Source organism: Callorhinus ursinus, unplaced genomic scaffold, assembly GCF_003265705.2.
Source record: "Callorhinus ursinus isolate GAN/ISIS: 27379988/994484 unplaced genomic scaffold, GSC_fseal_2.0 scaffold42, whole genome shotgun sequence".
Lineage (NCBI taxonomy): Eukaryota > Metazoa > Chordata > Mammalia > Carnivora > Otariidae > Callorhinus > Callorhinus ursinus.
This window is the reverse complement of record NW_027397104.1, coordinates 1,248,618-1,266,035: the sequence shown is the minus strand read 5'-3', so window position 1 is coordinate 1,266,035 and position 17,418 is coordinate 1,248,618. Positions and strand designations below refer to the sequence as shown.

Below are 17,418 nucleotides of genomic sequence, written 5' to 3'. Positions count from 1 at the left end.
TATTAAGAGGCTCATTGAGAGTAAAGAGAAGTGAAAGGAAGAGGTCCCTTTGGTTCAGCCTCGGACTATGCCCTAGTTCTCAGGCGAATTTTAGAGTGTGATCTTGGCAGGTCAGTCTCCTCTCTGAGCCTCAGTGAACCCAGCTGCAAAGCTCAGGAGGTGGTAAAGGTGTTGAAAGGGCCCTTCCAGCTCTGACACCTTCTGACCCCGCACTTGGGGAACCCTGTCTGCGGGACTCCTCAGGAGAAGCCCACGCACAGCTGGGTCTTAACAAAGAGCGGGGGTCTCGGGAATGTTCCCGCCCCCAGCAGGTTTTGGAAACTCCCAGAGGCCGAGGGGCGGGGCTTGAGAGCGCCGCAGCCAATCAATAAAGGTCCAGGCCGCCGGGGCGGGGCTTCCGCGAGCAGCGGCGGCTGCCAGGCTGGGTCCGAGCATCCCGCGGCTCCGGACCCCCGGCCCGGACATGGCGGCCGTCCCGGCCTCCCCGCGAGGCGCGCTGCTGCTTCTTCTGGCCGTGGCGGGGGTCGCGGAGGTGGCAGGGGGCCTGGCCCCTGGCAGTGCGGGTGAGTAACTGCTAGAGCAGCGGTTCGGGGCGGTCCAGGGCGGCCGCCTCAGCGCTCCAAGATGGCGCGAGGTAGGGGGCGGGGGTGCGCGCGACCCCCAGACCTGGCCCAAGTCCGGTGACCCAGGGTCCGGACGTCCCGGCAGGCGGGAGGGTGCTCCGAGACGGCACGAGCGAGGAGCCCTCTCCACCCTCGCTCTCTCCGCACCGAACGTCTGCTGCACTGGGGACGGTGACCCGGGTTCGAGGCCTTGCCCTGTCACCCACAGGACAGGGGCCCCCGTCTCGGCCCTCACCCCCACAGCGGACTCGGGTCTCTGCCAGAAGTGGTGAAATGCCTTTGCCCAGGACGGTCGCGAGGGTTGGATGGGATTTCCGAGGTGCAGCAGCCTTACCGCCGCCCTGGCCAGTTATTGTAACTTGACCTACGGTTCAGAAAGGCAGACCTCAGGCGGCGAGCATTGATGGGCCCCACAGCCTACCAGGTTCAAGTCTGAAGAGAATGGGCCCGAGCCTGCCAAGTCCAATTCTGCTGCCATCCGCGGTGGGTGCACGGTTTGTCCAAGGTAGCGCTGGGCTCTGGCGGGAGATAGATTAAAAATCAATAAACTCTGCTTTCTGGGGGCTCTTGGGCTTAAGGAGAGTTGTGTTCCTGCTCTTAAGGAATTAAACCAAGAATGGGTAAGAAATTGTTCAGTGCTTCCCACTTTCTGGGCTTTAGGAGTTGATGCCAACTCTTGTCCCCCGGAGAGCTCTGTAGGAGGTGGGGTACAGCAGGACACGGGCCGCTGGGATTCAAGGTAGTAGTGTCCAGAGGAGATGGAAGACTGGGTGCACAGAGGGAGAGAGATGACATCCATCTAGGGTGGGAGGAAAATTGAATGATCCCCCGATTGCACAAACATTAGAAGATGGTTGGGGGCGCCTGGGTGGCTCAGATGGTTACGCGTCTGCCTTCGGCTCGGGTCGTGATCCCAGGGTCCTGGGATCGAGTTCCGCATCCGGCTCCCTGCTCCTTGGGAGCCTGCTTCTCCCTCTGCCTCTCTCTCTCTCTGTCTCTCATGAATAAATAAATAAAATCTTTAAAAAAAAAAAAAAGATGGTTGGGATTTATACAAGCAAAGCGGAGAAGTGCATTGCCTACAGGGAGACACACCTAGAACAAGCAAAATCAATCCCAACAAGGTTTTAAGATAACTTAAAATGTTAAAGGTTTTGTTTGTTTTTTAAGACAAAGTATTTATTTTTTAAGATTTTATTTATTTATTTGAGAGAGAGAATGAGGTAGAGCATGAGAGAGGGTAGGGTCTGAGGGAGAAGCAGACTCCCTGCTGAGTAGGGAGCTCTATGCGGGACTCGATCCCAGGACTCCAGGATCTTAACATAAGGCAGTTGCTTAACCAACTGAGCCACCCAGGCGTCCCGAGACAATAAAGTATTTAAAGAAGGGAGAGAATTGTGTCAGGTACCTGGGATTAGATAGTTAATTGTGACTGGGTTCTAAATTTGGCTGTCAATTAGACAACAAAGGAGAGAGAGAATGAGAATATGCTGTGTATACTTGGCTAAATCAGCTGACCTTTCTGGGCCCCATTTTTCTCATTAAGTTGATCTAAAGCACTTCCAAAGTTATGGTCCATGGAATACTAGTCCATTCTCATCCCACAACCACTTGATTCTGTGGAGTAATTAAGAATATTTGAACAAGTTACTTATCCTTAGTCTTTTTGTGCATTAATATCCACATTTATTATATATAGTACCTTATGGATTTTATTGTGAGAATTAATTGAAGTAATACATGTATAGAATTTAGAATAGTGTATAGTAAGCACTGAAACGTTAACTATTAAATAAGCTTGGGAAACACTGCACATTGTATCTTTATAAATTCTCAAAACATGTTAGACTCACAATAAAGGGTACAAGGATTCTTTTTACGGTAATGAAAATGTTCTTAAGTAGTTGTGATGGTTGCACAACTCTGTGAATATTTTATTTTAAAAACAACTAAATTATACACTTTAAAAGGGTGCATTTAATGGTATGTGATTGTTAATGTATAAACCGAGGCATATTAAACATTTTAAGAGTTTACTTGAGCAAAAATTGATTTGAATCAAGTAGCATCAAACAGGAAGTGACAGGAGCTAGTGGAAAGATTTTGATAGAGAAGAGGTAGAAGCAAAGCAAGGAAATTACTTGATTGGCTGTAGCTTAAGTGGATGCCTTATTGGGAAAGCCTAGATGGCTGTTTGTGATTGGTTGTCCTTAGGTTTCAATTTCTTAACCTTGAGGCATTATAGGCTTAGGTTTTGGTTTGCTTAAGTAGGCTATCAGGGCATTAAAACCACCTCAGTCTAATGGCCTCCTTGCTTAATTTAACTTAGCTTAATTAATGATTTATATTTCAATAAAATTATTATAGAAAGAAAGAAGCTTGTTTGCTTATGAACTCTTTTTGTTCATGATACCTAAAGGACACTAGAAAATGCTGGGCCTAGATAATTTCTAAAGGCCCTTCCAGCTCTAAAAATCCATGACAACATATAGTTTGCGTTGTTTGATAAAAAGAAAAATTCCAAGTTTGATCTAAAAGTGAGATTTGTCCCTTGTTCTAAGTTCTAGGAAGCATTTATTGCCTGGTCCTTACATAAAGGACATTGAGTAATACAATGGACAAAAGCTTCCATTGTGATTTTGTAGAAAGTGTGGAAAAAGTTCTTCAATCCTAAATAAAAATTGAGAACAGAATATTAAATTTTATTTCAGTGAAGGTCTGGCTTTTATTGCTGATCAGACAGTCTTCTTTTTCCTCTCCAAGTCTGGGTATTCCTATATATCCTCTGGTATAAGGCTTTACTTAGAAGTCTTATCTGTTCTTAGAGATTTTTATTGCTATTACTGGGGGAGGTGAGGGAATGATATTACTAGCTCAGAGATTATTATCTCTTGTGAAGTTTGGGCACACCTTCTACATTGGTGTAATGCCACTCTTCCTATCCCAGTGTACTTTCCAGTCCTAGCACCGCCTCCCCACCCTCCACCCCCGCCATTTCTGATGTTCACTTTGAAGGATGGGATGGGACCCTATGCTGTTCTCAGGATCTGTGTGTCATGGTGTCTGATAGTAGCTCTGTTTCTATTTAAGATGTTTTGTAATGTTACAAAAAAGGAAAGATGAAACATTAAGGGCTAAATTTCAATAAGTTGACATTTAAGGAATTATGTAATAGTCAGCCTAGAATCCTGAAAAAGAATGTAATGAATTTTAAGTTAGAAAAAGCAAACGTCTATCTGGAGGAAAGTAATAAAAAGCAGATTCTCTTCCCAAAGACGTATCTTGGCCCACATTGTGGAAAGAGCTAGGATTGGTGATAGAGCAGATATGACAGTTTATTCTGGTATGCTGCTCAGAGTTCTTGTGTCATATCCACAGATTTAAGCAATCTCAATAACCATACTTTTCACTGTGTGCCTCTTCTAGAAGAAAATGGGACGATGTCAAGGAGGTGGTTTTTATACAATTTAAATGTGGTTTTTAAAGAGCAAAACATCCCACAGAGGTTTGTTTATTCAAAAAAAAGTATTGAGTGCTTGCTAGATGTCAGGCACTGTTCTAAGTACAGGATTGCTTCTCTCAAGGAGCTTACATTCTACCAGAGGAAAGATAGACAATAAACAGATAAATAAAATGGTTTTTGATAGTGATAAGTATGCTGTGAAGGAAACCAGCTGATAACAGAATTGTGGGTGGGGAGGGGGGCTTCTTTACATAGTGATGACAAGAGAGGCCTCTTTGGGAAGATAAAGTTCAGAAACAAAATCTGAAGACTGCAGGTCTAAGACGGGAATAGGGACCAGAAAGTGCAGAGGCCCAAAGGCAAGAAGGAACCAGTATGGTTGCAACATGGTGAGCAGGAGAGTAGGCTAGGGCTAACAGTACTGAGCCTTGCAAAAAGCCACATGAGGATTATGAATTTTATTCCTTGTGCAGAAAGAAACCAATAGACTATTATGTAAGAGATGTAAGCTTTGATTTATATTTTAGATCACTCTGGCTGCTGAATGAAAAAAAGTGATTGTAGTGGAGTAGGAGTAACAGCAGGTCGACTGGAAGAAGCCCTCTGTAGTAGGCGAAGCAGGAGATAGTGGTGATTTACAGTGAAGTGGTGGTGGAGATAAAAGAGGAGAGATTCAGGATACCACTGATGGATCAGATGTGGGAAGTGAGGGAAGGAGAAATTAAAGATTACTTGTAGATTTTTACCTTGGGCAGTTTAGTAAAAAATGCCATTTACTGAAGTCTGGAAGATGGGGAGGAGCACAGATTGGAGGAAGGTTGGCAAGGTGAGCCAAGAAGAGCATCAAAAGTTCCATTTTTGTGTATGTTTAAGATGGGTATTAGTGATAACTGCTCTAGGTCCATTTCATACCTGTCAGTAATCCATTCAGCAAATATTTGTTAAGCTGTTAATAGTGCCAGATACTGTGATAGGTGCAAGGTATAAAGGGGTAAGCAAAAACAGACATGGTCTCTGCTTTCATGGGGTTTTTTATTTAGTAGGAAATTCAGACATTAAGTATCATATATATATCTTCATTGCTAACATTATGTGGTTGTATTAGTACATATCCATTTATATTCTAAATATGAAGAATATATCTGAGGAAAAATGTGATTTAGTTCAGTATATGGCACATAATATGATGGATGCTGTAAAGCACACAAATAACATGAAAAAGATGTCAAGAAAAGTGAGTATAAAGAGAAACTATCTGATCATGGAATATACCACTGGGTGCCAGACATTTATACTTTTAGATTCCTTGTTTTATAGATGGGGGGCCTACAGTGTAGAATAGACAAAGCAAAAATACTGGCTGTTAGCCTCTTTGGGGAGGACCTTACAAGAGTCATTTGCTTTAGTTGTTTCAGAATGATGAATGTCTAGGTTATGGCTCTTTTGACCCCCTAAGGGAACAGAAACCAAGGTAGCTCAGGATTAGTGGGCTAGTATGTAACATCTAACAGGGAAGCACATAGAAATCCAAAGGTAGGAAATTCAGCAAAGCAGACTCAGGGACTGCTGTGGGAACCAGAAAGCTGCCAGGAGCCAAAATTACTGTTAGAGATAGTCTCTCTCTACCTTCCATAACTTCTCTGTGCATCTCTTGCATTTCCCACTCTCCACCAATCAGCTTCCTCTTTTTACTCATCATTTCTGGGCTACCATGAAACTTCAGCTTCCCTAGCCACAGCTCTTCTTGACCTTATGTTTCCAGGGTCCACCACCACCTGGCTGCACACTTCTGTGCCTGAATATATGATTGGGTCCAATTTATCTTTTGACTTAGGCCAAAACCTCATATGTTGCTAAATTATGGGTTGGTCACCAAATGAAATGTGGTACTGAAGTGTCCCAGTGGGAGAAATACAACTTTTTGTACTTTTTTTCTGATAAAAATCATTGTATAATTAGGAAATTATTACTTATTAACCAATGAATATCATTTTTTGAGCTGAGCAGTATGTTAAATGGATACAAGAAGTTTACAGTCAAACTGGGAATACCATAAGTACACACATGAAGTGATTAGAGAAGATTTAATTGTTAAAGTTGCCAGTTCTGACTAGAATATCAGGGCCTTCAATAACCAAAAAATTAATAGGGCTTAGAGTTATTGGAGAAGAAATTCTTACTAAGAGTTGAGGTGGGATTTAAGCCTTGAAAGATATCCTGGATTTAGGTCAGCAGGGAAAGGGCACTAAACACATTTCTGTCAGAAGGCTGTGTTCAAGGTAACTGTAGACTTTCCTTGTTAAAAAATAATAGAAGGTCAGGGAAGGTAAAGTTACAAGACTTGGAAACCCCCTTTATTAGAAGAGTGACATTATGAAGGGTCTATCTGGCAGTCATTTTGGTAATAGAATCAAATGAATATAATTGGCTGTTTTGGCACTGTAGTATAAGGCAAGCAATGGAGAAGGATATCTGTAATTTGCCAATGATTCAGAAAAAAAAATACATCTGTCTAGATAGATAAATAAAGCAATATGATGAAATGTTAGCAATGTTGAACCCAGGTAGTGGGTATATGGGTAGTCACTTTACTGTTTTGTGGCTCTTCCTTAGCTGATGATACATTTTGTAATACAAACACAAACACCATGTATTTTTTTTTAAGATTTTATTTATTTATTTGACAGAGAGCGAGAGAGGGAACACAAGCAGGGGGAGTGGGAGAGGGAGAAGCAGGCTTCCCGCTGAGCAGGGAGCCCCATGTGGGGCTCCATCCCAGGACCCTGGGATCATGACCTCAGCCGAAGGCAAACGTGTAACGACTGAGCCACCCAGGGCCCCAACACCAAGTATTTTTAAAGGAATAAATGTAACAGTTGCAAGAATGAGGACTTTTAAGTTGAAGATGTAGTTGTCATTTAAATGTTTTAAAAGTGTCAATTTCCAGGCTGTTTTGAAAATAAAAATGTGATTAAAAGTAAGATTAATTTTTTATTATTAAGACATCTTTTTTATTTAGAATGATCTTTTACAGTATCAGCTCAGATTTAGTTTTTTTCCTCCTCAACAGTGTGGGATATACATATTCTGTTTTAGTAATTCTTTAGGAAGACATTAATTAGGGGGAATCTTTATTTTCTTTAGAAAAGAAAGCAAGAATGGCTTTTCATTAAGTAAATTGAATTTTAGCTTTTAGGAGGTTTCTGTGGCAAAATTCCTTTTAACTTCAAAAATCCTATAATTCTATGAATATTTTAGTTTTAGATTAGGGTATTTGTTTTCTTACGTGCTGGTTGGTCTTAGAAGTTGCATTTTTCCCTTGTGGCTGGAGCATGTGCTTCCTGCTTACTTGCCTATCTTTAGTACACATGTGGCCCAAACTGTTAGTCCTTGATGTTTCTAATTATTGGGTAATTCTGCTTGCTTATTTCTAGGTTCCACTAATACCTTCTTAAAGCCAATATACATGGCTTTTAGCAATCTCTTTGGTTTTTATTAATTTTATAATTATAGACTCTTGGAATAGGGTGCAAAATATGACACTCATCCTTATGTCTTTAATGAAGATAACACCTGAGCTTTTTATTTTCATCATGTCAATATCAAGTTTTATTTTTAACTAATTTACGTTTATCTGTTCTATTCCATTTCTTGAGAGTAAGCAGTGTTTTAAACTATTTTTCTTGAAGAACAAGAAATTAGATTAGAATCAAATTATAAAAACAAAACATTTCTAGAATTAATTGTCTTCTGTAAAAACATTAGGCCTTGGAGAGTTTTTTGCACTCTAATTGTTAAATGACCCAATTAATTCATTTTAATAGCTCTAAAAAAGACAAAGACCTTTAGTTGCCACATTAATTGCATTTGAATCCCTTCTCCCCATTCTTAATGAAGTCATATGAATTGATGTCTATTTGTAGACTTTTATTTCTTGAAAAATATGTGTTAAAGATTCTAAAAAGTTTTGTTGTTTCAAAGGAAGAAAAATGTACACCAATATAATAATGGCTAAGGTTAAGGATAGGGTATGGAAAATTTGATGGAACATACATAGGTCCCCTAGCCTGTTCATGGAGTGTGGCAGCCCTCTCAAGGGAGGAAATGTACTATTAGAGAGGAATGCTCCATTGGGAGGGGGAAGGGAGTTATTACCAGAAGACTCTGGGCTGCCCTCTGTAATCACGTATTGTCAGAGTTATCAGAAGGCTTTTGGAAAGACTAGAAGGAAGTCAAAATGTCAACATAGGTTCCGGCAAGACAGTGGGAGTATAGATCATTTTTCTTCTTATTTTCCAAACTTTTGGGTTTCTTAATGAAAAAAAGAATTATTTTAAAAGTCTAACTTCAGGGGTCACTACATTGTAAATTTGACCTTAACTATTAAATAGGAAAAAATGGGCTTTTATATTTATACTTTTAATAAAACTTTCTATTGTTATTGGACTTTTAATTATAACACATTTTGTTTCTGTTCTAAATAGACCTTTGCTCCAAGAAACTGTTTTTCAAAAATCCCTAGGCCCAAATCAGACTCTTGTCTGCCTGATTGTTTACTTTTTGCTAAGCTTGTGCTTATTGGGACCATATGTTATCCTGAGTTATCTTTGCTCATGATCAGCCGGATTTTTTGCCCTCAAATGACCTTTGTGTTAGAGGATAGTAGAAAGTGGCAACTTCTTCAGCACTTCAAAAGAGCACATCAATTATTACACAAGAGAGCCTTTTTTTGGTTTTGTTTTGTTTTTCTTTTTCCTATCTGCCCTTCTCATTCTAATGAGTAATGAGACTGGGGACATAACTCGAATCTTAGAAGATGGGGGGGAGCATGATGTGGCACGGCAGAGGAGAAGGGATTCTGAGAAAGCCTCATGAGTGATTGCCCCACTTATACCCTGTTTTATGGAGAAGAATTTCCAGTTTTTTTTTTTTTAATTTTTTTTATTGTTATGTTAATCACCATATATTACATCATTAGTTTTTGATGCAGTGTTCCATGATTCATTGTTTGTTCATAACACCCAGTGCACCATGCAAAACGTGCCCTCCTCAATACCCATCACCAGGCTAACCCATCCCCCCACCCCCCTACCCTCTAGAACCCTCAGTTTTTCAGAGTCCATCATCTCTCATGGTTCGTCTCCCCCTCTGACATACTCCCCTTTTCTTCCTCTCCTGTTATCTTCTTCTTTTCCTTTTTTCTTAAAATATGTTGCGTTATTTGTTTCAGAAGTACAGATCTGTGATTCAACAGTCTTGCACAATTCACAGCGCTCACCGTAGCACATACCCTCCCCAATGTCTATCACCCAGCCATCCCATCCCTCCCACCCCCAACCACTCCAGTAACACTCAGTTTGTTTCCTGAGATTAAGAATTCCTCATATCAGTGAGGTCATGTGATACATGTCTTTCTCTGATTGACTTATTTCACTCAGCATAACACCCTCCAGTTCCATCCACGTCGTTGCAAATGGCAAGATCTCATTCCTTTTGATGGCTGCATAATATTCCATTGTGTATATATACCACAACTTCTTTATCCATTCATCTGTCGATGGGCATCTTGGCTCTTTCCACAGTTTGGCTATTGTGGACATTGCTGCTATAAACATTGGGGTACATGTACCCCTTCGGGTCCCTACATTTGTATCTTTGTGGTAAATACCCAGTAGTGCAATTGCTGGATCGAACGGTAGCTCTAATTTCAACTGTTTGAGGAACCTCCATACTGTTTTCCAGAGGGGTTGCACCAGCTTGCATTCCCACCAACAGTGTAGGAGGGTTCCCCTTTCTCCACATCCCCGCCAACATCTGTCGTTCCCTGACTTGTTAATTTTAGCCATTCTGACGGGTGTGAGGTGGTATCTCATTGAGGTTTTGATTTGGATTTCCCTGATGCCGAGTGATGTTGAGCACTTTTTCATGTGCCTGTTGGCCATTTGGATGTCTTCTTTGGAGAAATGTCTGTTCATGTCTTCTGCCCATTTCTTGATTGGATTATTTGTTCTTTGGGTGTTGAGTTTGATAAGTTCTTTATAGATTTTGGATACTAGCCCTTTATCTGATATGTCGTTTGCAAATATTTTCTCCCATTCTGTCGGTTGTCTTTTGGTTTTGTGGACTGTTTCTTTTGCTAGAATTTCCAGTTTTGAATGTAGAAGGCTTGTTGGTGAGATCTAAAGAGCTCTTCGTTTATTCATCTATTCATTCATTTTCCCCCAATACAAATCCTACCTTCAATCAAAAAAGCTCTGCCTTCACCTAATTTGTGTACTGAAATTATATAGATTGCATTTGAAGAAATTATGTTGCAAATTTTTTATATTTTAAACCATTGTATCAGATCCAGCTGCCTGAAATGTAATATTTTCATCTTGTCTCTTGACAGCCTCCGATCAACCCAGCTGTATCTTTTTTCCAGTCAGGTACACTCTAGAATAATAACATCTCCCTGCTGTTTATTTCTATAGCCCATTTATGCGTTTCTCGGCCTGTAATGCCACTTGGCAATGTTTTTCCTTTTCTCTAATTTGATGTTTCCCAAACTGGCATTCTGAAATGTTAGTAAGTGGCATGAGAAAAGTGTTCTGTGCTCTGAGAAGTCTGTCTACTTAGATCTCTTTTTGGGAGATTAGTAATGTATAAACATATTAAAGGCTTTGTGAAGTCCTGCAATAAGGAATTCTCTTTAACTTTTTTTAATCCTTCATTTCCCAGTTCATTTAAACATGAAATGTTTTTTCCTGAGGGGTAGATATTAACAACTCGTGAATAGAATACAAGTTTGAGAAACACCTTTATAGTTGCCTACTTTCTCTGTTCTCCAAAGTGACTGCTCCACACTTCTACAGTTTCACCTCAAGTCCCCAACTGCATCTCAGCCCTTTTTGTTTTCAGACCTAATCTGTGTTTCACTGAGAAAATGGAGGCCATCAACTTCCCTCATAATTTATTAGTGTCCTTATATCCTTTACTCTTGTCTAGACTTCATTTTACCATCAGACTGTAACCTGATAAAGTCAGAGAACATAACATTTATTCACTGTTGCATCGCTTGCATCCCTTGCCCCAAACTCAATGCCTTTTCTTTCTTTCTTTCTTTTTTAAGATTTTATTTATTTGAGAGCACGAGGAAGGGCAGAGGGAGAGGGAGAAGCAGACTCCCCACCAAGCAGGGAGCCCGATGCGGGACTCAGTCCCAGGACCCCAGGATCATGACCTGAGCCGAAGGCAGATACTTAACTGACTGAGCCATCCAGGCACCCCTCAGTGCCTTTTCTTAAACCCGTATCCCTTTCCAGCAGTCACCTCATTTCTCCGATATTCTGTTTCAACCACAACTGTGTGGTATGGAAGTTCAGTTCTGGCACTAACCACCCAGAGTTAGAACAGACTCCACAAGTTAAAGGGCATGGTCCTCAACAAGACAGCACTTACCCCAGACACCAGCCACACTTAGGCAGTCCCCAGGCCGCCCACACTTTTGAACAACTGGCTATAAATCCAGGCTTCTCACGACCACCTCAAAATCAGTAATTCACTAGAATGATGCATAGAGCTCAGGGAAGCCCTCTAGTTATGATTACAGTTTTATTATAAAGGATACAAATCAGGACCAGCCAAATGAAGAGACACACAGGGTGAGGTCTGGGAGGAAATGCAGAGCTTTTGTGTCTTCTCCTCACGGAATCAGTGTGTATCAATCACCCTCCTGGCACATCAGTGTCTTCACCAACTAGGAAAGGTCCACTGAGCTTTGGTATCTAGTGTTCATTGGGAATTCATCACATAGACATGATTGATTTGATTATTGGCCATATGGGTTGAACTTGATCTTCATCCCTCTGTCTTGCTAGAGGTTGGACTGCTATCATGGAGCTCAAAGTCCCAACCTTCTAACCTTCTAATCAAAGGGCTGGTCTGTCTGGCATGCCAGTCCCCATCCTGAAGCTATCTGGGAGGTTGGGGGGGGGGGGGTCACTTCATTAGCATAACAAAGATACACCTCTTACTCTAGAAATTCCAAGGATTAGAGTCTTCCTCCCAGGAATCAGGGACAAAGGCCAACTGCAAATGGAGGATTTTTCCTTCCCTTGATCCTGCATCCTTCCTTCCGTAACCACTGCTCTTTTTTTCCCCCTCCCATTTCTTTTTTTTTTTTTTAAGATTTATTTATTTGAGAGAGAGAGAGCAGGGGAGGGGCAGAGTGGGGGAGAGGGGGAGAGAGACAGAGAGAGAGAATCCCAAGAAGACCCCCTGCTGAGCGTGGAGTCCTTAGGGACTGAATCCCTGAGATCATTACCTGAGCAGAAATCAAGAGTTGGACCCTTAACTGACTGCACCACCCGGGTGCCCCTTCCCTCCCATTTCTGCCAGACTTACTGAGAGCCAATATTTTTTGTTTATACTTCCTCACCTCTGGTTTACTCCTTAATATCATCCACTTCTAGCTCCACAGAAAGTACCCTGTGAAGGTTACTAAGTGGCCTCCTATTTAGTAAATCCATTTCCTTTTTTTGAGTCTTCAATCTAACCTGTATGTTTTGGTACATGCCACTAAGTATTCCCTCTTCTGTAATGCTACTCTCTCGAGGCTGACCTACCTATCTGACTGTTTCATCTCAGTGTCTTTTCTTGTTTCTTCCCATGTCTCAGATTTGGTGTTCTTTAGAATTTGATGCTGTGATGACTTCTTACTAGAAACTCTCCCTAGGCAATGTCTTTTGTTTCCATATATCTCCTTTATGCTGATGATTTTCAACTTGGATCTTTCAGCTTGGCTTTACCTGCAATCCAGGCTTAGATTTCTGACTTTACTGCTATTCCATCTGGATGTCCTATAGGAACCTTAAATTTAACATGTCCAAAACAAAATTCATTGCCTTTTTATCACTTAGTCATACATTATAGGTACAATAATAGAATATAGCCTATAGGGTAATTATAAGGATTGAATGAGATAACGCTTAAAGAAAACTTAGTAAAATTCTGGTACATAGAAAGTACACATGACAGTCTCCACTGTTAGCCTGCAAGCTTCTTGAGGGCAGGGACCATGTGCTCAGACAACACTGTCCTCAGTTTGTAAAAGTTTGTTGAGTTAAAATGAATAATAATAATCTGTTGAATAAATATTTTGTATAGCCATCTGATTTAGTTTAATCATCTTGTTTATATAACAGTGGGTAACATCTGGTGTTTATTTTTGCTCCTAGGTGCACTGTGTTGTAATCATTCAAAGGATAACCAAATGTGCCATGATGTATGTGAACAGGTAAGCTTACATAATAATTGTTGAGGTTATGTAACTGTTTATTAAGTATAATTGTTTTGGACAAATCTGCTGGACAGCACCTTAACCAAATCATCACAGTTCACATCACTGTTATTTTGATGAAACATTTTAGAATTCATTACAGACACATTGTGTCTGCTGACATAATGCACTGAAAAGAAGCACAGCATTGTAAGTAGCATTCCTGTCAAAAATACATAACCTGAATCATGAGGAAAAAATAGGGCAAACCAAGATTGAGGGCTATTCCTCAAACAACAGCCTGTATTCTTCGAAGTTGTCAGGGTTAAGAAACTTGCAGATTAAAGAGAACTACAGAGATATGACTACTAAATGCAATATACAATCTTGGATTGGATCCTGGAATTAAAAAAGGTTGCTATAAAGGACATTATTGGAAGAAAGTGGTGAAATTTGAATATGAACTATAATAATCAGTGCTATGATCCTAAATTTGGTGATTGTATTGTGGTGACATAGGACAGTGTCCTTGTTCTTGGGAGATACATGCTGGGATTTGGAATGAATGATCATGTCTGTAATGAATTCTAAAATGTTTCATCAAAATAACAATAATATCTCTATATGTAGAGAGAATTAAATGTTGCAAAATTTTAATAATGAGTAACTAGATGAAGACTGTGTGGGTGTTCTTGAAACTTCTGTAGGTTTGAATTTTTCTGATTGAGCCTTTTAAGTCAAGTTCCACCGAGACACAATACCTGTTTATATAAAGTCTTAACCTTCTTTCCTCATCCTGGTTGTGCAGTTCTGGCCTTGGCACTTGAGAACAAATGGCCTCAAGTATCTTTTGAAGAGTTTTCAGTAATGTGGATTTTTGTCACTTCCTAAAATTTAGAGAGCTACCTAATTGGAATTAAAACTTCTCTCAAACAATATTATGAATTTATTTATTTTTAAAGATTGTATTTATTTATTTGAGAGAGAGAGAGAGCCTATGTGTGCACAAGCGGAGGTGGGGTGGAGTGGGGGGGAGTGGGGGGGGAGGAGGGGCAGAAGGGGAGGGATGAGCAGACGTCTTGCTGAGTGTGAGTGTGATGCTAGGTTAGGGGCTGGATCCCACAACCCTGAGATCACAACCTGAGCCAAAACCAAGAGTTAGCCACTTGACCAACTGAGCCACCCAGGTGCCTCTCAAACAATATTATGAATTTAGAAAGATTTTGCAAGATACTCTTTAATTATAAAACAAAACAGTGACTCAGCTCATCTAAGTACATGAATTCATGTCAAAACACTATGGCAAACTAAGTTTTCTGCAAATTTATTGTAAGAACAACAGCTTTTAAAAGCAAAAATGGCTCCTAGATGGTGTCATCATAAGGAAGCTGAAGCACTGCTTTCCTGACTTTGCTTATTTGATGAATAAATCTGGTCATTTACCCTGTAGGGTTTCTCACAATCTGAATTATGCTATTTGCAACTCCATGGTATCATTTAATATATTCCCCTTTCCTCTATATTTCTTAGTAATTGGTAGGTAGATTTAGAGCGGAGCTATCCAATAGAGCTTTCTGCAGTGATGAAAATATTCTGTATCTGTGTGATCCAGTATGGTAGCCACTAGCTACATGTGCCAAGTGAACATTTGAAATGTGTTTAGAGAGGTTAAGGAGAAAGAGAAAGAGTTTGAGGAACTGAATTTTAAATTTTATTTAATCTTAATTGATTTAAGTTTAAATTTAGATAGCCACACATGGCTAACAGTAACCTAATGAGACAGGTCGAGAGGCTTGATCAGATTCAGGTTAGGTTTTGCTTTATTTTCGTTTTGTTTGTTCAGCAGGTCTTACTCATAACATTATTGTGTCTGTCTCTTTTATGGCTATAATTAACATTATAGTCATTATTGATAATTACCTAAATGTATTAATTCACTAGTGGTTGCAAAATGGTGATATTCTAGCTCTCGTCACTTATTAACAATAGTTGGTAGTTTGGGAGAAAAAATGGCTACTAAAACTAACTGGAGATAAATCCTTTTTCATTGTCCTTAGCATTCATGGATTTCACAGTCTTGACTATTTGCAGGTAACCATGAAGTTCTATCTCATATATAATGGCTTATAATTTACTGAGACATCAAATTGTAATTGCATTAATTAAAATTCTATTTGGAAGAGAGCCAGTTAGCCTGGTGAATGAACTTGTCAGCTCCTCAGCATCTTTATTAAAAATGGCTTTGTCTCTATTGGTATTTTATGGAAGCTTATGCCATAATGCTATCCACAGATTTGTTCTTCACTAATATCAAGGGTATGACATAATCTGTTTTACATTGTTGTCAGTTGACTAAAAGTAGTTTGTAGAACAGTTTAGAATAAACTTATCTTTTTTTCTTTTCTGTTTTCTTTCTTTTTCTCCTTTGTCCTCTAACAGATTTGGAAGCGTGTTTTTTTTTCCATTTTTGGTCATTAGAAAAGGGTCTAGACTTGCATATGTGGACTTTGTTGGTTATTTGCCAAACTAACAAACCATTTAAGAGATGTTACCTCAGCTTAATTTAGATCTTTCCAAAGGTTTTCCATTTATAAAAGGAAGTTGGAAAATATTCTAGGCGACTGATAAGTATAGAAGACAACAAATTTTACCTCTTCTTATTTCTAATTCTAAATGCCACAAAAACTTTTTTTTTTTTGCCAGATATTCTCCTCAAAAAGTGAGTCCCGACTAAAGCATCTGTTACAGCGAGCCCCAGATTATTGCCCTGAAACAATGGTAGGTCTTGTTTAACTTAACTATGGAAGCTTTTGTCTAAATGAAGCCATCTAATGAGCTAACTTCTAGATTCAGGAAAATGTTCAAAATGATTTGAGTTTGTGATCAAATTAAAATGTTAGATTTAACTAGGTATTTTAAAAAGATCACACAAATTGCTGGTAGAATATTATCTTTGATCTTTTATTATTTATCCCATGATACAGGTATAAAAATAATATTAAATATAAATGTATTACAGTCTTTAAATTTCATTATAACCGTTTAGCTGGAATTTGGAATTTTATTCATTATTTTGATAATTTTATGAAAACCATAATAACTGTAATCTTACATTTATTTTGAATTTGAAAAGTTAAATTTGGGGTAAGGGGAAATGTGTGATTTCTCATTATTCCTATCTTCCCATTTTTTGGTATACTATAGATATATGGCTTGCCTCTCTGAATCATGTAACTTAAAATGTCTCCAGTGCTTGGGCCATCCTCAGTGTTTGGGACACTGGTGGGCCAGGCTACGGAATATGAGCTTACATGAGACCGACTTTTTAGATGTGGTGGCTTGCTTTATGTGAGGGAGGAAAAGTTAAACAATTCTGACTGACACATTTGCCTTTACTTGCTCTACAGACACTTCTTTGTGCTTAGAAACAGTGATTCCAGTAAGCATCCTGAGTACCCAGACTCATTGTTAGTGCTCTCAGATGGGAAAATGGGAAGAGAGCAAGCAATATTTTTGCACTCAGTTTTATTTTTTCTTCCCTGAATAGCTGCTTGATACTCATGTGGTCTTAGAACACTGACTATATAGAGACAAACATAATCAAATTAGCTGTATATAATTTCTATATAAATTGTCATATTTTGGAACTGGTTATATAAAAGCCTTTTGGTGATTCCAATTTTAGGTTGAAATTTGGAGTTGTATGAATTCATCTTTGCCAGGTAAGCAAAGAAGTGTAACATTTAGCATTTTATCTTTAAAAACTTACTTTGTGATTGTAAAATCTGTGTCATAGTCCTGTAACTTAATGTATCCCCTTGAGTTCCTGTCTTCTCTTTCTTGTAGGCACCCAAATTTTCAAATGTATAGTTTATTCTCATTCACTCAATCATTAACTGTACTCTTGTCTCTACTTCTTCCATTCTAGTGAAACTGGTCTTTGAAAGAGCACCAGGATCTCATGGTACCTAAATCTTATGGCCTTTTCTCAGTACTTATTCCCTTTGACTGCCCTGCAGCACCTGATATTGTGAACCTTACCTTCTTATGACTCCACCTTAGCCTCATGCATG

At 39.5% G+C, this 17,418-nt stretch overlaps 1 protein-coding gene across 1 annotated transcript in view; it reads left to right on the top strand.

The window, feature by feature from the left end:
• Positions 1 to 408: 408 nt before the first annotated feature.
• RECK (reversion inducing cysteine rich protein with kazal motifs) overlaps positions 409 to 17,418 on the top strand; it is a 73,825-nt gene continuing 56,815 nt past the window's right edge. Inside the window, exons 1-4 of the mRNA XM_025852802.2 lie at positions 409 to 563; positions 13,305 to 13,363; positions 16,049 to 16,123; positions 17,031 to 17,067. Of these exons, the coding sequence (XP_025708587.2) occupies positions 464 to 563; positions 13,305 to 13,363; positions 16,049 to 16,123; positions 17,031 to 17,067 (271 nt within the window). The 5' untranslated portion in view covers positions 409 to 463. The remainder of the gene's footprint in view (positions 564 to 13,304; positions 13,364 to 16,048; positions 16,124 to 17,030; positions 17,068 to 17,418) is intronic.